Raw genomic sequence first — 23307 nt, forward strand, 5'->3', positions numbered from 1 at the left:
TTATTGTATAAAATGATCAGTTTAAATATTGAATGATTATTGTTTTAACTAAATTATGAAATAGATTTCAGATGGTAACAACTGTCTCTTATACACATCTAGATGTGTATAAGAGACAGTATTTAATGTGAAAACAAAATCACAGATACAAAATAAAAATTAAATGAATGATAAACTTAACTTATTTTAAAAAATAAATTAAGTATAATATTAAATTTTTATTTTGTATCATGATTTTTTTTCTTCATATTAAAAATTTTCTGACACTGAAGTGAATAAATGTACAAGGTATAGAAATCATTTTTTTATACTCACTTGGCTATTTCTTTGTGATATTTATTGTACTACACTCACCATAACAGAAAATATTATATTAAAACATTTAACACACAAATTTATAGAAGTACATCATTAGTTATTTTCATACAATTTATTTTCCGAAAATAATATGTTGAGTTGGTATCAATATATTTTACTAGTTGAGAAGCTCATTTTGCTAGTTAAATTTTTAACAACTAGCACATTTTAGCAATAGGTTGCTAGTGGCTGAAAAAGTAAATTTCTAGCCATGAGACGTTGATTAAATTGTTGAGAGAAAAAATTGAAACATGAAATAAAAAATAGAGTGCATAAGAAAAATATTATTAAATAAATGAAATATACCATTCCGGCGTTATTGAACTTGGCCAAACTTTCTTTATAATGTAACTAATGTTAAATAATAATAATCATCTAGGTTCCTAGGCTGACACCAACAGTCACGTTTCACATACAGACGTTGATTAAATTTTTGAGGAAAAAAAATTGAAGCATGAACTAAAAAATAGAGTGCATAAGAAAAATATTATTAAATAAATGAAATATACCATTCCGGCGTTATTGAACTTGGCCAAACTTTCTTTATAATGTAATTAATGTTAAATAATAATAATAATCATCATCATTTCAGCATTAATTACCTTGGCCTAAGCCTTGTAAGGAAGAACCTACAGATACTATTTACTAGGCCTATAAATAATAACTAGCCAAAGGGGAATATCTTTTGTGTTATTTCCCCTTAACGTCGTTTTTCTCTAATTCCTCCAAAGTTCCCCTTAAGGTACAGGTAATAATAATAATAATAATAATAATAATAATAATAATAATAATAATAATAAATAATAATAAATAATAATAAATAATAATAATAATAATAATAATAATAATAATAATAATAATAATAATAAATAATAAATAATAATCATCATCATCATCATTTCGGCATTACATGTAATTAACTTGGCCTAGCCTTGTAATCAAGAACCTGCAGATTACTGATTACATGCCTAATATTAATAACTAGGCTTTAGGCCTCATTTATAAATTCATTTGGTGCTCTGCCATTTTGGCAGGTCTTTATGGCACCCAGTATTTTAGAGCTGCCTATTCTCAGCTCTTCTCTTAATTTGAAAATAATTGTCACCCTGTTTCATTTGATGAAGAAAAACTCGCTTTTCCCTACTCTTTGTGCTTTCTCCAGAAAGCGTATATATTTAGTAGTTAGTAGGCCTAGGTAATTATGCAGAACCCAGGCCTAAACTAAAAAATATAAATTGTCACAGTATTTGTAACTCAAGTTAAATGTTAAGTTATATGTCATTTAAACGAACCATTAGTATTAGCTTTTTACGGAAGCGTATTGCTGCCAACTAAAAAAAATTAAATTTAGATATAATCTCGTAATTACGAGATATTATCTCGTAATTACGAGATAGTATCTCGTAATAACGAGATAATTATTATATAATAGGGTAAGGGTGGGAAATTGTTGACAGTACCAAAGAGTATAACAGAAGAGAGTCCACTGCTATTCTTAATGCACGTGAGTCAGCGTGACGCCTGATCTTTATATTTCATTAATGAAAATTGTTTAGATATTTATTTGAAAAATATATTATATGAAATAATGTAATCGTTAACGCTTTAATAATAGTTGATGTTTGATATTTGGATGTTAAACACAGACACAATTTATACACAGGCTTATAGTACCAGAGTCCAGTTAACATATGTAAATAATACTCGAAATAATATACTTATTATATATTTATATAAATATTATGCGTAAATATGCATTTAGTATATTAAATTAAATTTAACGAAAAACAGAAGAAACATATAGGAAGGAAGAAAGAAGAAAAGGAAAAAAAATGGAGCGGCTGAAAATATTTATCGAAAATAAACTTAAGTTAATAACTAAATACATATTTACGCATAATATGTAGGCCTATATAAATATATAAATAAGTATATCATTTCGATACATATTTACATGTTTTAACTGGACTCTCAACTAGGCCTGTGTATACATTGTATCTGTATTACTTAACATAATTAATCTTATTGCTTTATTTAAATATTATCAAAAATTATTAAACGTTAACGATTACATTATTTCATATAATGTATTTTTCAAATAAATATCTAAACAATTTCGTTATCGAAATATAAACTCTGAAAGTAAATTTACGTAGATTAGATCAATAAAATGGACATAGCAATCTATATTATTAATCCTTCATTAACAATAATAACTTTTTCAATCTTCTAATCAAATTGATATAGCCGGAGTTAGTTTCGACGTAGGCAAACCTTGATAAAAAAGTATACATTCTCCATCAAAAGGCTTTTCCTATGAATGGAATGACTTGTTCAAAGCAGGGACGGCTCTAGGATATAATTTATTGGGGTGGGGGAGCTAAGATTTCCGACTGGGGGACTAAGTATTTATGGGGATAAGTATTTATGGGAGCAACTACTGAGCCGGGGGGGGGGGGTGTCTTAGAAAAAAACACGATTTTTAAAAATTGGGTCCACAATTACCTACACCCGTAGGTAATTGTGGACACTTAACCCCAGTGTAATTAATGCTTGTTAGCTAATTAAATAATAATAATAATAAAAACACTTTCAGGTGTATAACTCAATCTACATTTTTTTTAATTTATGAAAATATGCTTAAAGTCCACAATTCCCCACACTTATCCTATCTCATAATAACGAGATAATTATCTCGTTAATACGAGATATTATCTCGTTATAACGAGATAATTATCTCTTAATTACGAGATATTATCTCGTAATTATGAGATATTATCTCGTAATAACGAGATAATTATCTCGTTATTACGAGATATTTTCTGGTAATAACGAGATAATTATCTCGTTATTACGAGATATTATCTCGTAATTACAAGATTTTATCTCGTAATTACAAGATATTATGTCGTAATTACGAGATAATTATTTCGTTATTACGAGATAATATCTCGTAATAACGAGATAATATCTGAATTTTATTTTTTTGTTTAGTTGGCAGCAATACGCTTCCGTTGTTTATTAACATCACTGTATTTGTAAAAATTAGACAGCGACGTTCTCTCAGGTTGTTTTGTAGACGTTCATCTCTTGATGACCTTTTGACCTCCTGAATTCTGCACTATGAGATTTTCGGGTCGATTCAGTCGAGTGGTGTTTTATGTAAATGTTTCGTACAGAAAAAAAAATCGCACCCCGACCCCCTATCTTTTTCGGATTTATTGATTCATGAAAAAAAAAATCGTATCCAACTACTCATTTTTTTTAATGTATTTATACACACATAAGGCCTTACATACTGTAATAAAAAGTGGACAAATTTACCTGACCGTTTTCAAGATAGGAAACCTTGACTTTTGAAGAACTTAAATTAAAATCGCTAAAAGATACTTCAGAAAATCGGGAAAGCTCACTTCCCACCATTTAGAAATTAACATTTTCCCGGAAAGAACCCGGACCTCCTTTTTCTCTTTGGGTTCATTGATTCATTATAATAATTTTCAAGAGGGGAAAATCTTGAATTTTAAAGAACTTAAAAGTAACTGAAAGACACCTCAGAAGTCGGGAAAATTAATTTCACGGGGGAAAACACCCGGACCCCCTTTCTTTTTGGAATTTATGGATTCATGGAAAAATCGTTTGCAACTACTCAATTTTTCACACATATACACACCTAAGGCCTATTTACTTTCATAACAGGGATAAATTTTCCTGGCCGTTTTCAAGAGGGGAAAACCTTGAATTTTGAAGAACTTAAAAGTAATTAAAAGACACCTCAGAAGTCGGAAAAAATAATTTCCCGCCTTCTAAGAATCAAAAATGTCCCGGACCCCCTTTTTTTTTTTTTAGAGATTTATGGATTCATGGAAAAAACGTATGCATGTACTCACTTTTCTTTTATGTATGTATACACACATAAGGCCTATCTACTATAATAACAATGCGATAAATTTACATGACCGTTTTCAAGAGGGGAAAACCTTAAATTTTAAAGAACTTAAAAGTAATTAAAAGACACCTCAGAAGTCGGGAAATATCATTTCCCGCCTTCTAGATATCAAAATATTCACGGGGGAGAACCCCCGGACCCCCCTTTCTTTTTGGGATTTATGGATTCCTGGAAAAAAATATCGTATGCAACTACTCAATTTTTTTAATGTATGTTTACACTCATGAGGCCTATCTACTGTAATAACAGGGATAAATTTACCTGGCCGTTTTCAAGAGGGGGAAACCTTGAATTTTGAAGAATTTGAAATTAATTAAAAGACACCTCAGAAGTCGGGAAATGTCATTTCCCGCCTTCTAGATATCAAAATATTCACGGGGGAGAACCCCTGGACCCCCCTTTCTTTTTGAGATTTATGGATTCCTGGAAAAAAATATCGTATGCAACTACTCAATTTTTTAAATGTATGCTTACACACATGAGGCCTATCTACTGTAATAACAGGGATAAATTTACCTGGCCGTTTTCAAGAAGAGAAACCTTAAATTTTGAAGAACTTAAAAGTAATTAAAATACACCTCAGAAGACGAGAAAACTCATTTCCCACCATTTAGAAATTAACGTTTTCCCGGGAAGAACCCGAACCTCACTTTTCTCTTTGGGTCCATTAATTCGTTATAATAATTGTCAAGAGGGGAAAACCTTGAATTTTGAAGAACTTAGAAGTAGTTAAAAGACACCTCAGGAAACAAAATTTTCCTGGGGGAGGACCCTCGGACCCCATTTTTCTTTAGAGCTTATCGATTCATTTAAAAAGAATACGTATGCAACTACGAATTTTTTTATTTTTATGTAGGCCTATGTATACACACATAAGGCCTTTTTCCTGTAATAACAATGGGGAAAAATTACCTAATCGTCTTCAAGAGGGGAAAACCTTGAAATTTACTTAAAAGTAATTAAGATACCTCAGAAGTGTGAAAAACTCATTTCCCGCCATCTAGGATTCAAAATTATTCTGGGGGAGAACCCCGGGACCCCCGCTCCTTTTCTTTGATCTCATAAGATTGAGAAAGTTTACCTGACCGTTTTCAAGAGGGGGAAACCTTGAATTTTGAAGAACAAAGTCATTAGAAACCTAGCTCAAAAGTCGAGAAAGGTCATTTCCCGCCATCTAGAAAACAAAATTTTCACGGGGGAGGATCCCCGGATCCCCTTTCCTTTTTGCGAAAAATGTTGACCCCCATCCCCTAGGTTTTCCCAGATCTGCATGATTCATATTCCCATTATCTTATAAGTGCCCCCCCCCCCACTTTGAAAAACGTTCCGCCGGCCCTGTGTTATTAAAATTTATTTTCAGTTTCTCCTCATAAAGTTATTTTAATTTTAAATAGTTAGTATATTATTACATTGGATGGAAAATATTGTGTATTATACCATAAACAACCACAATAACCTTATACCAATAAATGAAGAGAGTAATACAGCGTGTGATTTTAAATGCTTGGTTGTAATTTAAAATAATGTCTGAGAGAGCGTTACAGTTCAAAATTACGGAGTTGAAATTTCCTAATTGCAAGATTATTACCGATTGATGTCAGACCCTACAGGAGAGCCTTCAGATGGTGGAGGAATACAAACGTTGTTGTTAGAAGAGAGCTTGGCTCGTGGTAGATCTCACTGAAATTCACCGTAGTATAACTGGATTTTATGTTTTTCTTACTGATGAGCAGGAAATTCATGATGCTGAAGAGTACATGCAGCAGCATTGGTCTCGTGTCGTAGTATTTCGTGAGAACGTTAAATCCATGACAACAAAATATTACTGAAAAAGAATCTCAAAAATCGGATATACTCAAATCTGTATTCGAAGTTAGGAGTGGTTGGCATTTGAAAGCTTCAACAATATTAAGTGCTGTTATCATTGCAAAAGCTGAATTGAGGGATGAAATGGAGGCTCTTAAAAGGGAAAATGATGCTTTACAAGAACAGGTGGCTTTAGAAAGTGGTTTGAATAGGAGAAAATAAAGGAAAAGCACAAAATATTTATTAGGAAACAGGTTTTAAACCAGAAGATATACCTTGCACTACCGAAGCGGCCTCAGGTAGATGTTCCGTCAGACCAACCTACGATGCCGACCAAACTAAGAGATACAGCTGTTAAAACAAAATATACAGACACCAATGTGCGCTTCGTCAATTCTACACCTGAAGTTATTCTTTTGGCTACATCGAAGCGGACACAATTTGATGTTTCTATAAACCAGCCAGCGCAGACAACCAATCCAACAGATGTTGATAATATACCAAAAACATACAAAACTTAGAAACCATCCCGTGTTTCTTGGGAACCCTCAGCCATTCAAATGAAACTTCTGTACTGACAAATGCGATGTGCCAGATGTCCAATGATTCCAGAATACATCAGCAGTCTTTTGTAGAGGCTTAACAGCTACCAAAAACGAACATACTCCATTGATGGCGATCCACTAAAATACTGACCTTTCATTAGAGCTTTGATAAGGCAGTAGATATCAAATCTACAGATAATGGAGCAAAACTCACTAGTTTAATTCAATTATGTACCGGTAAAGCTAAGAAGCTGTTAGAGTGCCGTCTTGTTAAAGAACCCAACCGGGGACGCCGTTTTAGCCAAATCCCTATTTAAAAAAAAAAAAAAAGGTTTGCCGCTTCCACGTCATATGTTTCCATTAAAAAAAGAATTTAAAAAAATTAAAAAAAAAGAACACTTGATTGAGAGATCTGTCTAACCTATTTTAAAAACTGTATAATGAACTACATGGTATTTTGACAGCCATTTTGTGTACTGCATGTTAGTATTTTAAATTTCTAAATGCTGACTGACGTCAAGTAAAACAGTTTTAATACGTTTAGTCTTAGAGAATAAATTATATATTGTTAGTCTCAAAAGTGCTGCTGTTTTTTATTACTTTATACGTTTAGTCTTGAAATTCAAAATATATATTTAAAAAAAGAACTTAAAACAAAAGCAATAGGTTATTGAAAAAATTAAATGGCATCTGGTGTAGGAAAGTTTACTTTACCTGTAGCAAGCAACAGAAGCATTTGTTCTTTCTGTTCTTCAGTATCTTTATACCTGAATTTAGCATACTCCTCAACCGGAGTCCTAGGGATCTATATCAACATAAAATAACAAAGAGTAACACATTAATACAATAGTTATTTCAAAGTCTTTTTGTATTCAAATAAATAAAATTATTTATTTGATAGTTTATACATGACTAACATATGAAGTTATATATCGAATGTTATTTTTGAATAATCTGACTTAAAATTGCGTTGTAAGAAACTAAACTGTGTACTTATGCCCCTTTGCCAAAGTTTGTCAACATGTCTTGAATCAGAAAACCCACGGCAAAAGGGTAAAACTGACATTTTATGCACAAAAATAAATATTTATAGAAAAAATGTTTGCTACACTGGAAGAGACATTATTAATCTATTTGAATACATTAACCATGAAATCAAATACTAAAACAAATTTTAAGGCTAAATAAATTACACGTTTTCCTTAATATCTCCAAACAGCAAATTGTCAGTTATACCCTTTTGCCATGGGAGGGCAGTATTGTAGTGTAGTGTAGCTTGGGAAATCCCTGATAGATCATTCTGGGCATGCGCATGGACATGCATGGGCAGTTTTGAAACAGCCTGTTATGATACATCGTAGCGTTTACGAAAATTATATTTCCCATGCCAAAGACTAAAACGAAATTTATTCGGCGATTTTCTTATGTAAAACATATTTATTATACAACACTATTATATTAATACAAGTACGACCATTCTTCCACCAGCAATATATTGATTTAATAGAGAAATTAACAAAATCACAATATCTAGATGACGATGTAAGGTCGTCATTCAGTTTATACTATATAGGCCTAGGTAGTAAATTTGCCGATGCTGCCGACCTCGGAGAATTTGTTTCCAAATTTTATGGGCTGATGATTTATCATTATTCTAAAATTTATGTAATGTGTGTTACTGTTTTTGCGCATGTATAAGACTCATTTCACTTAAAATATGTTGTCTTGAACACTATAACATGTGGCTTGATATTGAAAAGAAATCATTAAAATACAAAACAAAAATGTGTGGAACTGAAACATTTCGAAAAACAAAAATGATTAAAAAAAGTTACATGCAAAGAATAATATTTTTTAAAAATCAATATCATTGAGGAAAAAAAAATCATCTGGTTGTCTATATATTTATAGATGATCCAATTAATATATATTTTTAAAAAATAAGAAAAACGTATTCACACGACGTTTCGCTGATACTCTACGAGCATTCTCAAGTGAACTGTGATGTAATTACAGCTTGGTCATAGTGTAACCTTGATCGTGTTGAGGTCGAAGTTTGCCATCAGTCGTCTTTTTGTTATGACGACTGGTAGTCTTCAGGAACACAGAAAACAAAACCGATTTCAGCAATAAATCAAGGAGGCAATGTTGGTATACCCTACAATCATGGGATGTCAGAACGAATTAGAAGAACACTAAAACAGTACAATATCAATACCTACTTCAAACCAACCAATAACTTCACTCAAAATCTGGTACCGTAGGCAACATCCTAAAGAAACGTGTGTATGCGTCTACCAAATTACATACATGAACTGCCAAAAAGTTTACATCGGAGAAACCGGGAGAGCCTTCAAAACCAGACTACACGAGCACAAAACAGATGTAAAAAATAACACAGAAGGTGTCAGCACAGTTGACTTGAGAATGCTGATAGAGTATCACCGAAACGTCGTGTGAGTACGTTTTTCTTAGTTTTATAGATATTAATTGGATCATATAAAAAGAAATAAACAACCTAAATCATCTATTTATAATGAAAAATTGTGATAATTTTGAATAAATATCTTCGTGCAAACGCCCATATAAAATGATGCCTTAAAAATCATGATTGGTTATGTTATGTGACACTCATATATATTCGATTATATTCTGTTTTGTTGTAAAAATATAAGGACCTCTGTATTATTCAAAGTATTAAATAATCTTGTAATCTTGTTCCTGTTCCATTTTTAATGATTTTTATGAATTTATATGGTAAACTTTTATTCCTGGATCAGTTACATTGTTCCCTCTTTTAAAATCCAACAAAATCATTGACTAAACCATTTTGGGATGCTATATAAATATTTCATAGAGAAAGTCATTTTACATCCCTGTTGCAAAAATTATAAAAACATAAAAATTTTCCTGTTTTAGATCAATCAATGAATCAAGTTTAATTTGAAAATCACCATCTACCTTTGAACTGTGCGTATCTATGTATAACAATATTAAATATAGGCCTACTTTGAAATACATGTCATATTACTGGGCATAATACCGTAGTAGGACTTAAGTACTGTACTTACATATAGATTTAAACAAATATTTGGTTTATTTCAAGCAATCAAAATTAACCTATGCCAGGTCTTGACAACAAAGAAGTCAAAATATTGTGTCATAAATAACAATGTTTCACTAAATAATAATTACTTAATGTGACGACATTAGAATATGGTTTTTTTTTCAAGAATTGAGATAGGAAAATAATTCAGTTGATATTATTCACGATTATAATCCATTATTATATTGAAATGCTGTGATGAAATTGTTTCTGTACTATTATGATGTAATAAATGATCCTTTGTCGTCAAAGAAAAAAAGTAAGCCAACAAAATTATTTGCAACTTGTAGGCCCACGTACATTAAGCCGTATCAAGGAATGCATGCAGGTGCGGATCAAACTTTCGCCAAGTTCCCCCAAGCGAAGGGCAGGGTGAGAAATAAAAAGACAATTTTTTTTCAAAAATCATACTTACATTTATTGACTCTTATTTTTAACATTACCATTAGGACATTGTTTAAATCCACACTAGCCTATATCTTACACTTTTACAACGATGGAGGTACATTCCCATTACGATTTGGTTTTCCATTTCTATAGCCCATGTTACAGTGCATGACAAACGTTACGTAATAAACACTACTAACTAGGAGACGCTCAGCTCAATAGTAAATGTGTCTATCTTGGCATTAGCAATGTGTGTTTTTAGCATTGTTTTAAAGCTGTCTCTTATACACATCTAGATGTGTATAAGAGACAGGATTAAGACCTGTATTTGAAAAAGAGTGCATAAAGTCTAATTATTATATCCGTTTTTAAACACAATCATTCTGTTTGAGGAGGTATATTTGGTATACCAAAACGGATTCGGTCATGTTCAAATAATATTGCTCTGTTACAGTTTCAATCAATACATGCAGACGTGGATCCAGAACTTTGCACCGTTCGCCATAAGAAGGTCCGGGTGAGAGACGAAATGACATTAAACAAATATAAAGTGATTACTGAAATGCCACTTACTTCAACAAAAAATGCAATACATGTTTGCATTGTCTAAATACATTAATAATTAAAAAAAGACTGTAATTAAATCGGCTGTGTTGAGTTTTTCATATTTTTAAATTTTGATTTATATGTCACGGTGTATGGTTAATACTTATACCGTTATTGGAAGGCATGATTTTATTATATTTTGTTATTTTAACATCACAGAAAAAAATGATTATGCATATTTAATTAATTTTGTGGTGGAAGTAAAGTCACACCTATCAAGTTTGGTTTTAGTCAGGGTACAATTGTTGAAATAATTGCATTATTCTGCTTCTTTTTAGAATAAGTTATATTATGGTCAAGTTTTTATCATAATATGAATTTTAAACTGCAATATTATTATTAACTAAGAGTAATCACCACATAGGCCTAACATAAAACATGTACAAATCAAAATTATTATGTTTAAACTTTTCGTCGGTGCGTGCATAAATCGTAATGTTGTGGGATTTAACATGTGTATATTGATATTGATAAACAATGGAAATTCTCTTTACTATAATATTATGCTAAATATTTACAGAGAGGACTTCTTTATGTTGTGTCATAATAATTAGACTGTAATGTTATTATTAAAGAAGTATATTCTATAAAAATCATAAAACATACATATCGAAGTTATTAGGTAAAAATTATCACGTCGGTGCTAATGCTGGATACCTGAGATTGACAGTCAATCAGAATTCTCTGTACTACCTATGCCTATTCAACACAAGTATACTTCCTTATGATTTAGGAAAATATAAATGTATATTGAGCTACGTAAAGCTTAGAAGTTTAGAATTTTAGGACTTCCTTATGTTGTGGTCATATTATTTGGATTAGATTTGATTTATTTGATATTAACAGAACAACATCACAAAATCAGAAACAACAGAATACAGAGAAACAAAAATAAGTAAAAAAGCAAGTCATCATTGTTGATATCTGGGATAACTCTTTAAATCGCAACACAGGATTTATTTCCAATGGGGTCTCAAAATACAAAAAAAAAAAAAAAAAAAAAAAAAAAAAAAAAGCAGATGACGCCAAAAAAGAAAACGAAACAAAACAAAACAAAACAAAAACCGAGATATAGTGCGACAGCGAAAAATTTACCGTTGAATGCTGTAGGCACGATAGTACGACACATCCAAGTGTACATGGATTTCGCCCCCTATACTGTTTATATATCATTCTGATGCTCATTTGTTTCTTACACTTTGAACTTCTTGAATACAACTTTTATTGAAAAATATTTTATAAATCGAACTAAAACGTCAGCTCACTTTCGAATATTTCAACATGGCCGCGCAGCAGCGATATACTGTGGAACAAGTAATCGACGAACTTTTTGATGAATGATAGTGTAGATGGCGAGCAAGAAGATTTTCGTGGCATTGTAGTGGATGAGAATACGTATTAAATGACCTAAAGAGTGAATATACCAATCCACAAGAGTAATGTTGAATATTTCGTCGTATCAACGACACATCAGCAACTGAGACAGGAATTAGGCGAAATATTCAACATTACTCTTGTGGATTGGTATATTCACTCTTTAGGTCATTTAATACGTATTCTCCTTCATTATGAGAGTGAAAAATCAAGCGATATTTGTTCAACTCATTGTAGTAGATGTTTCCGATGAAAATGATGACAGCGATAGTGAAGGAGAAGAAGCTAACATTGATGGCGGTGCTGTCCGTGACTAGGCCTAGCTATACAAAGAAATAGGCCTAATTGGATGGCGGATACTGAACATTTTGCCTGGCTTGGTGATTTTACAGAGCTGAGCAAGCTGGACCTCTCATCCATGATGGAGAGTCTTCGATTTCAGAAATTTTTCAATATTTTTTGGATAACGAATTATTACAAGAAACAATTAGGTATGCAGCTACGTTATTAGGAACAGTTAATTCTGAACCATAGTCGACTATTATCATTATATGATACAACTATTGAAGAAACAAAAAGCATTTATTGCGTTAGTTTTAATTTTTTGGATTGATCGTCGTGGGTAGTACTAAAGTGCGAGGCAGCGAGGCAAAACGACGATTCATGCGAGGCATCGTTTTACCATTCCCAAAAGTGCGAGGCATAACAACGATTCATGCGAGGCATCGTTTTACATCGAAATATGTGCAGAGAACAAGGAAAATCCAATGTAAAAGTAATATTACGTACTATTTAATAATTATGCGTGATAGTCATTGTCAAATTTGCTACTTAATTTGATTTGCAACCACAGTGGATTTATTTTTCTCCGCCTAGGCCTAGGCTTAGGATATAGTCAGTAACATCGCTGATCACAGGGGGGATCCAGGATCTGCTGCATTCCCATACAATTAGGGCAGAAATTATAGAGGGCGCTATTTAAGGTCAGTTTAGTGAACCTAAAATGGAAAAGTATTTATTAGAAAAGTGTAACTTTCATGCTTCAAGTTTAAAATTTAAAGCTCGTTCTAACTCACTACCTCTTGAAGGAAGAAAGGAATCCTGGTCACCTAAAAATTTAGGCTTATGCTTATTATGTGACTGCGTGACAAAGGAAACCATCAATCATTTTGTATTTGATTGTACCAGATTAAAGAACATTAGAACTTTAATATTTGACCAACCTAAAGAGGAGTTATACAAAAAGGATTTACATATATTTTGGGAATTATTCATATCAAGCTTCCCTGAACTTAAATACCATCTTTTGTTTGATGATTTAGAAATCCATTACGAATATCAAATTTTAACAACAAATTGTATAAACACTATTAATTATACTATTGCGAGTAAAGTTTTCGATAATCATTGTAAATTACTTTTAACGATGGCATGGAAAGAACGAAATGATATATATAATACTTTTCTATTGCAAGACTAATATGTCTGGTTTTAATGTTACTGAATTAAATTTACAATATTTACTCTATTATATGTATATGTATGTGTTTGTGTATGTATGTGTATATGTATGTATGTATGTGTGAATATGTGTGTGGGAGGGGTGTGTGTATGTGTGTGCGTCTATGCATGTATGTATTGTGTGTGTATGTATGTATGTATGTATATGTAAGCATGTGTGTGTGTGTATACACACATATATATATATATATGTATATGTATACTGTATATATATATATATGTATATGTGTATATATATGTTTGTGTGTATGTGTATATGTATGTGTGTATAAGTGATGTATTAACCAACTTACTTATATTATTAGTATTAGTATTTATTTTTATCTCTATTACTATTTTTGTAAACCCTTTTTGTTATTTATATTTCGTTCTACCGCAGTATTTTCTTACTATATTTTATCACAGTAATTAAGTTTTTACTGATTTTGTTATTGTTGCACATCATTACGGCTGTGCCTCTGTTATAAAAGAGAAGCAATAAAGTTACTTACTTAAAGTTACTTACTAGTGAGCTGTTAAATATGAATATGCATAAACATGACCTAAGTTCGACGTTCGGTGTTTGTAAAGACCACCGGTAACAACGTCCGAGTTGCTATTATAAGCGTACGTTGGAAATTGAAGATTTATGTACAAGAATAGTGGATGCTAAAAAACTTTATGTACAAGAATAGTGGATGCTAAAAAACCAAATATCATACTTTGTTGTGCAATAGTAGTAGTAGGCCTATTGATTTGCGCTACGAGGGATGCACGAGGCATAAATAGCTACATTGTATTGTATTTTTCAGTAGGCCAACAAAACTTTAATTTAATTGGTAATTATTAATTTAGGTCTTGCTTGCTGTAATTATTTCTCTACTACGATAATACGATCACTAAACTGACCTTAAATAGCGCCCTCTATAATTTCTGCCCTAATTGTATGGGGATAAAAAATAATGCAGCAGATCCTGGATCCGCCCCTGTGATCAGCGATGTTACTGACTATATAGCCTAGGCCTAGGCGGAGAAAAATAAATCCACTGTGGTAGCAAATCAAATTAAGTAGCAAATTTGACAATGACTATCACGCATAATTATTAAATAGTACATAATATTACTTTAACATTGGATTTTCGTTGTTCTCTGCACATATTTCGATGTAAAACGATGCCCGCATGAATCGTTGTTATACCTCGCACTTTTGGCAATGGCAAAACGATGCCTCGCATGAATCGTCGTTTTGTCTCGCATGCCTCGCTGCCTCACACTTTAATACTACTCAATCGTCGTGTCAGTTACGATAAACATTGGTCCACACATTGGCTGTTGGAGCAATAAGGTTAGAAATCTATAATACTGAAATGTTCCAAAGAATACCACAAAAGTGAATAATAATGTAGGCCACAGTTTTTCACAGTACTGTTATAATTTATTAGGTAAAAACATTTATTCACTTTATATATTCTTATAAGAACCTAAGTGTTATTTATACTTTGCAAATTTATGTTCTTTGAGGATCATTTCTTTTACAAGGTATTTTTTGGAGATACTTATTTTTACTGTATAATAATGTAGTTTATAAAAGTAATTTGGCATGCTAAAATGTCACGCACCAGCGATTTTTAACATGATAAGGGTTGTCTAGTTAGGGGAGACATGAAAAGAGGTGCTCTTTAACTCGAATTTTAAAGGTGTTGTAATTAGAAATTGCTTTTATTGCGTCTGGCAGACTGTTCCAATCATATATTGATTTTTTTTTTGCATTTAATGACAATTTGTTTGCCTTAAACCAATTACAGACTTCTTTTAACTCGTCAGTAACCGTGTTACATAATACAGACACATTTGCATGTGAGTAAAATACGGTGGTATCATCGGCAAATAAAATTGTAGTTAGTCATTTTGATGTGTGACAAAAGTTATTCTTGTAAAGAATGAAGAGTAATGGGCTCAAAATGGACTCTTGTGGGACACCGCAACTAACATTAATAATAGCAGACTTTACAGAGTTATAATAAGCAAATTGCTTTCTATTGGAGGGGTAATTGGAAATCCATTTGTAAGGTACACCTCTAAAAAAATATCAATCGCATTACTTATATCATTGACAAAATCAAGACATGCTATTAATGTTTTGCAAATACGAAGAAAAGCTATTACCAATGTGGTTAATTGAAGATGCCAATGATGGTCCTATACTAGCACAATAGTTAAGTTCAGTTGCAATTTGCATAGGACATGTACAAATTCCACTTCCTGACACAAATTTTTCAGAAAATGTTTTAGTTTTAGAGCGCATAATTGAATTTAATATTTTCCATGTATTTTTCATATTGTTTTTTCCTTTCTCAAATAATTCATAAAAATAGTTTTGTTTAGCTAAACGTAGTATAGTATTAAGTGTACGTTTCTATATTTTTAATAGCTCATAATATTAGCAGTGGTAAGACTTCGTAAGAGATTTTTTATTATTTTTATTTTTTCTTCTTATATTTTTTAAAATAGCAAATGATATCCAAGGTGACTTCGGTAATTTTTTTGTGCAGTTTTACGCTAAGATAGGATATGATTCGTTGACATTGTTAGGGCTACATACAGTATTCCAATCTACACTCGTTATTTCAAACCTGAAGCGGTCAATGGTATGGTCTGTTAAATAACGAACCTCTATTTCCTTACTGCTCTTAAACATATGGTTATGTCCTAACTATATTCAGATCTGCAGTAATAAATATCGGTATGTTAAGTCATGACAATACCAGATGTCTGGCAAGCTTTAGAATTAGTAAAAATGTTGTCGATTAATGTTGCTGATAAGGTTGTAATTCTTGTTGGCCTAGTGATACTTGGATATAAGGAATGGGAGGTAATAACATTGATGAAATCATTAGTTTGTGAATGAACATCTTCGTTTAGTAAATTCATGTTAAAGTCACCCATCAAATAAAGTGTCTTCTGATTCTTCGTAGCACAAGTAAGTATTTTGTCAACAAAATTGTTAAATTCATTGAGATCTTGAACTGTAAAACCTTGCAACACTAAAACTGCGATTCCATTGTGATTTAGTGTAAGTGGTTTTTTTTTATATATTTTTAGTTTATTTGTTTTCTTTTTATTTTGAATTATTCATTTGTTATATTTCCCACAGACACATAAATAATTAATGACTGAACTGATATTTTATGGGCATATTACACTATAGGTCTTCCAGCGACAGAACAAGCTAGCTCTCTTCTCATGACAATGGCAACCCATCTAGGCGATATTCAGGGTAAACTGTGGATCCGCGCTTGGGACGATGCTTTAAACGTGAACTTTTGCTTTGGCTAGATATTGATCTATGTTATAAACCCTTCAAAATTTAGAAGACCCACAAGACTCACTGTATTTTTATAATTATCGTGTATGTGACGAAGCTTTTTAGTGAATAAGAAACTAGCCTCACGTGCGTAGGCCAGCAGTAATTCAAACACCTGCCGCACCACAGTGACGTAACTTACCTTGAAGGCCATTCATCCCGGCCAAGAGCTTTAAACCCCAACCTTAATGGATTATATTTTTGTAGATTACGTTAACTGCATATCAGTGTATGTATTTTTAACTTCATTCTGTCTGGGACACAGCCTCAGATAGGAAAATATTAATTGCATAATAGAAGAAAAATGGGATTAGCAATATGTTCTTAATGGCTTTAGTATGAAAGTCATTTACACCGGGGTTGATTTAAAAGAAGTAACTAGTTTTGATTACTTATCCTCATCTACTAAGTAAGAAATAGAAATTATGATTGGGGGAGATAAGACCTAAAAGTAAGACAAAAATAGTCAACAGAAAAATAACGTCTGGTTATTCCTATTACTTTTTTAACAATAATAAATCTCACCTTATTCTTTAGTGCAGCATTTGCTCCATTTTGAATTAGGACTTTAGCTGTGTCATAGCGGTCCTTGAACGGTACATTTTCATTAAACATACAAAAATGTAGTGGGGTGTTTCCATCCTAAAATAGCAAAAAAACAAATTTTAAATTTCTCAGTTCTGTATTGCACAAGGTGCTGGTTCATCAAATGGTAGCATGGGTAATTTGTTACTTGAACAAAAATAATAATGCAAAATGAAAATGATTATTCCACCACGAAATTAGCAAAATACGGTGAAAAGTATTTATTTGACTGTAATTTTGACATTAATTGAATTATATTTGTGGTGTCTACCTATGGTGCCAGTACACCGGACATGTATATAATTTGTGGTTACATTTTCATACTACTCACTTATCAATCTATTTTATGTTAATTTGAAGTTGACAGGTACCATCTTGGCAAAAGCCCATTGTATGAGTTATTATTCTTAGTAGTTAGTAGATATAAATAGATAGTAATCTGTCTCTTATACACATCTATCGCATTACTTATATGTTTCCAAATATTGAAAAGCCAGGGCTCTCCCTACACCTAAACAACAAAACAGGGGTTTTAGCAGGGACTGTACTTTACGGACATTACCACTAACACGGCACTTGCTTGGACGGCGCGGTCGGTTAAGGATGTGTTTAATGACCCTAAGGTTGTGAGTTCGAATCATGTCTAGGTATTACAACTATTTTTTTTTTCCAATTTAAACAAATTTAATTCATTTTTTTAAAACAATTTTAAGATATTTTAAATTTGTACAAATAAACAATCTAATTGTTCAAAAATTTCTATCTTATTAGCTATTCCAAAAAAACCCAGTATAATAACTTGCGCCAGTACCGTGTTTGAGCGTGTTATTAGCTCTTCCAAAAAACGAATATAATAACTTGCACTTGTACCGTATTTAAGCATGGAGGAGGTGAGCGGTCGCTCTTGTATTTTTTTTTAAAGTATATTTTTGAAGCCACTAATACTAATTATACTGCTCCTACTACTCCGAGCAACATTCTATTATTCAGATGTAAAATACAATTTGATGTACCAAACATTAAAACTCTTAAAAATCTATAGAAATATACGAAAAAGATCAAGGCCATCGTTACAAGTGTCTAGTTGCAGAGAAGTATTTGCTTGACTAGTGAGGTGTAGGATTTTAGTCTGATTTTTTTTTTCTTCTCTTTAATTTGTTTATTGCAGTGGACGCTACATGTTTTCTTCTGACTACCGGTATGTCTTTGGCCTTCTACTTTTCTTTGTTTTTCCCATCATTTTCTTCACTTCATTTTTTTTCTTTTAATTAAAGTATACACTGTTTTTCTTTATTTGCTTTTAAGTTTAATTAGTGATTTTCGATGTGATGGCTGTTTGTTTTCCACGTCATCTGTGTAGGCAATATCTTTATTCTTAAGATTTTATGTTATATTATGTATACTAGTACACAGCGCCTTGATCAATACTTTACTTTTGTACGTTCGGTACAGCCCCATGACGCTGCAAGTAATATGAAAGGAGGTACTAGGGTACAATCTTTATTAATTCTTGATACGATTCTGTCTTCAATTCCCTGGAGGGCGTGCTTTATTAGGCATTTTTCGTTTTGACTACGCGGCCAGTCTACTACAAACTAATAGAGCGTAACAGACATCTGCACATGCTCACAATCCTTACTGGCTAAATCGGCGTTGTGATAGCTTCCGCAACAACCACAATTTCTGAATTTGGAGTAGTAGCGACTACCCTAATATTGACCAATCATATAACCGGATTGTTTGGCAAACTGTTTGTAATTTTTTTTGTTGGAGGTGGTGGGGTTGCAATTTTCATCGCATGGGATCAAGCATTGTTCGTTCAATAATGAATTAATAACTAAAACACGTGAGTAATTAAATGCTTTATGAAGGTCTATCTATATACATACAATAAATGAGGAATGAATAGTCACAACATAAAATTAGGTAAATCAGGGGATAGTGAAAAAAGGTGCCTCTTAGGTTGTCAGGTTAGATTTCGGGTAGGAGATACACATTATCTGGTGCCGCTAGCTAGGCCATCTGCGCCCATGATATCATGGAGCAAGTCTTGCTATATATAAATATCATCGCTGCATTTGGCAAATTGCCTGAGCAGGCCTGACGCCCCTCTTCTCCCGGTTCCCGACTCTTTTGACACCTAGGCTAGGCTAGGCCTAGTCTGTAGGCCAGATCCTAGCCAACAGCGAAACATCACTCAGTGTTTTCTGGAAACTTTTTTTTTGCATTTGACTAAAGTTTTTTTTTTCACATTTCCTTTTTCAAATACAAAACAAGGGAACATAAAATCATTGTCGACTAAATCCCCTCCGTAGGCCTACGTACGTGTGCTGCTGCGTCGTCGTAGTCGCCTACGATCTTGGTGTAGTACGCGAACAGTGTCTTGGCGTTGCCGTTACAGCCTGTAACAACTGTTAATGTAAAAATGACGCATAATGTAAAAAAAAAAATATTGGTTAACGTATAATATAAAAAGGTTTGACGCTTAATGTAAAAAACAACGCATAATGTAAAAAATGTTGCTAACGCATAATGTAAAAACTTATGACGCATAATTTTAAAACATTTTCTAACGCATAATGTAAAAACCTATCAACGCATAATGAAACAAATTGGCATTTTACGATAAAAAATTACGAATTGTTGTGCTTAATGCGCAAAAACCTCAATTTTCTATTCAAAAACTTAGTTTTAGCAAACAAAAACTTCCCCCAAAGAGCAAACAACTTGGGTATTTTTATCAATAAAAAGAAAAAAAGTATCTTTTTTTAACCTAGTTGTCCAAAGGCCACACATTGACACACACTCCCAGCATGGGCTCAAGAAAAAAGTTTGCGTCCTGTTTTTTATTTTGTGTTGTTTTCTTTCTTTCTTTTTGTTTGTTAGGTTTTTTTTTTTTTTTTTTACCGTTAATAAAGAACAAGTATGATAATTCACATGGATACGGGGTACAAAAGCGCAAGTTTTGAATAAAGACAAACTATGTTTTTTTGTGCGGAATACAAGTAGTTTGTATTTCAAGTCAAAAAAGTAAGTTTGATATTTTATATAAAAAGGAGATTAAAAAGAAAAAATAAATTCTGGGAAAACTCGATTTTTTTGTCAAAAACTGAAAAAAAACTTCAAAACTTCACCTTTGCATAATCTGAACGGGCATCTCCAACAACTTAGGCGTATGTGCAGGTTCCTTTTTACACACATTGCAACATTTCAAAATAAAAAATTGACATATCAAAATATCACATTATCAATTATCCTGACACACGCTACGGTACCTAAAGTTTTGGAGGGTGTTATTAACGAAGCAGACAGTGAATATGTGCTTGTATCCAGAACATGCTCTGGATGAGGTTTAGAAAAATTATTTCAGAGCAATTTCGCGGCAGATCAACGATGGTCAACATAACTATCAGCTAAATAGCCTCACCTCTTGCAAAAACAAGATCTGAGTTCTATGACGAATATCTAAAACCACTACGTGGTGGCCTAGAAGAGTGTTTATATAACAACTGAAGTTCTGTTGTCTAGCCATTTTTAAAGGGACTTACTTTCCTCTGCAAAGAGCTCTATAAATAAGTTTTGATTTTTTTCGACACTTAGGAACTGCCATGCTTACAGGCGTATTTGATGTACGCGTACCTTAATTTCTCTGGAATTTGCCTTTAAATCATTCATGTGGGCTACACCCTTACTTCTTGCAAATATTCTGTGTCGTTCTTTCTGATAAATCTCCAGTGCTACCCGAAAAGCTTTGAAATCGGAGAATTTGCCAACGGGTTTCAATAGGAACAATATCAATTGGTAGCTTTAATATGTTTTAACAGGTTAGTCAGGTAAAACAAATGATTGCATACACCACAGTGGGGTCAGAGCATTTGTCCGAAGGTCCTTTGGTCCGAAGGGCCTTTGGTCCGAAGGTCCGTTGGTCCGGAGTTATTAATTCAATAATATGGACAAAAATATATTTGAAGAAAACACTTGTTTGGGACCAACATATAGGTACAGTATGTATTGGCTAACATTATACAATTATTGCTAGCATGACTTGTCAGCTCAATTTATGTAAATTTTAACAAATTAATCGAAATTGTAAAGATTCCAAGCAAATGGAGCGTAAGCATAATTTCCTAATGTTTAAGCAGGAAACAGAAAAGATTTTAATAACAATAGAGGGAATCAAGTAACTTGCATCCAGTGTTGAAAATCTTAACAGATTTATTTAAATATGGCCGATGGGAAACAGTGACTACTTTCTCACTTTTACAAAGGAAACACGTTGACAATAGGGGCGACAGCATCTGAAATCTGGGGAGGGGTGAAGGGCTAGATATAATTGTTGTTTTTTTTTTGGTGGGGGGGGGGAGTCCCCGACAAAAAACAAAGTGAGCATGGTCGGGTAGGTAAACATTTGACCAATCAGAACGCAGTATCAACAGGTTTCCCTGACGATTGCCTGAAGAAAATTCTAATGCGCCATTTTAGAACTTTATTTTGTGGAACCAATTGTATGTACTTATGTTTACTCCTAATTTCACAACGTCACAACGTTCGAACGTTCTTACAACGTTGTGTGAACGTTATTTTGTGACATACCTAACCAAAACGTTGGCAAACATTATAAAAACGTTTTGTGTTTGTTTCCTGCGCTTGAGGTGTTTCTGCATCACTATATTTTTTTGCTCATAAAAAGTAGGTATTTTATCAATTTCGTGCGTTAACTTCTAAACTACATAATTAAAATAATTTGCCAGGCCTTTCTAAACATTTTTGGAAATGCATTATATGGCTTAGATAAATAAAAATAAAACTGAATTAGAAGTTCAAACCCTGCAGCCAAACACCAGTCGCCTGTGGGGCCTACAAATTGCGCTGTAAATGCATTGAGGCCTTACTATCCGGGTAGCCTGGCTGTGTAGCTGGGCTTAGGCCAGTAGGCTATGCGCCTATGCGATCCGTTGGACCAGGCAAACCTATAAAAGGGTATTACTCTAGTCTAGGCCCACTGAGGTAATAATAATGTTTTTTTGTTTAATATTTAAAACAGTAATAAATTTGAATAGGCCTAGAGGGCATACCTACGCTAGGCTGGGCCCCCTAAATAACAATTAAACAAATGTAATATTTAAAGGTTTGGCGCAGCGTGAAAAGGTTTGGTTTCCCAACCTTAAGGTCGGGGTTTCAATCCCTCATCGTGCATTTCGCTTGTGTCCTTGAGCAAGGCACTTTATCTGCATTGCTTCTCTCAACCCAGGAGTATAAATGGGTACCTGGTGCGGTTGCTTGCTCCTGCGCTGAATACAGCAGCAACTTATGCATGTGGATCCAATGACCAGGGACAGAAGCGCTTCGTATCTGCAAAGAAAGGCGCTATATAAATAAATATGAAAAGAGAATAAATATATATATATATGTTATTAAGTTGATTCATATACGTCTTCGGATAGAGGCTTATCACAAGACGATGATGCTTAATAATGATCTCTTCCTCGACAGATCGTTTTTAGATTTTGTTCTTTCAAATTCCAGATGCGACTAGTACTTGGCATCCTGATCTTCTGCTCGCTAGCGATACAGTTTGTTTCGGGCGAAGGTCCACGGACGATGAGACCTATGGAGTTATCGTAAAATGTATTAAAGGAACATTCAAAGTACCAGTGAACGAAAGGACTAAATTACAGAACATGCAATAACCAGGTATCAGAGGAATAAGAATTCATTTACCTTAGAC

At 32.9% G+C, this 23307-nt stretch overlaps 1 protein-coding gene across 1 annotated transcript in view; it reads right to left on the bottom strand.

The window, feature by feature from the left end:
- LOC117114535 overlaps positions 1-23307 on the bottom strand; it is a 58550-nt gene that overhangs the window by 15493 nt on the left and 19750 nt on the right. The window contains exons 3-4 of the mRNA XM_033258213.1: positions 17520-17636; positions 7372-7462 (exon numbers count right to left, since the gene is read on the bottom strand). Coding sequence (XP_033114104.1) covers positions 7372-7462; positions 17520-17636 — 208 coding nt within the window. The remainder of the gene's footprint in view (positions 1-7371; positions 7463-17519; positions 17637-23307) is intronic.

Source organism: Anneissia japonica, unplaced genomic scaffold (assembly GCF_011630105.1).
Source record: "Anneissia japonica isolate Jap-2015-1 unplaced genomic scaffold, ASM1163010v1 scaffold1693_len225059_cov107, whole genome shotgun sequence".
Lineage (NCBI taxonomy): Eukaryota > Metazoa > Echinodermata > Crinoidea > Comatulida > Comatulidae > Anneissia > Anneissia japonica.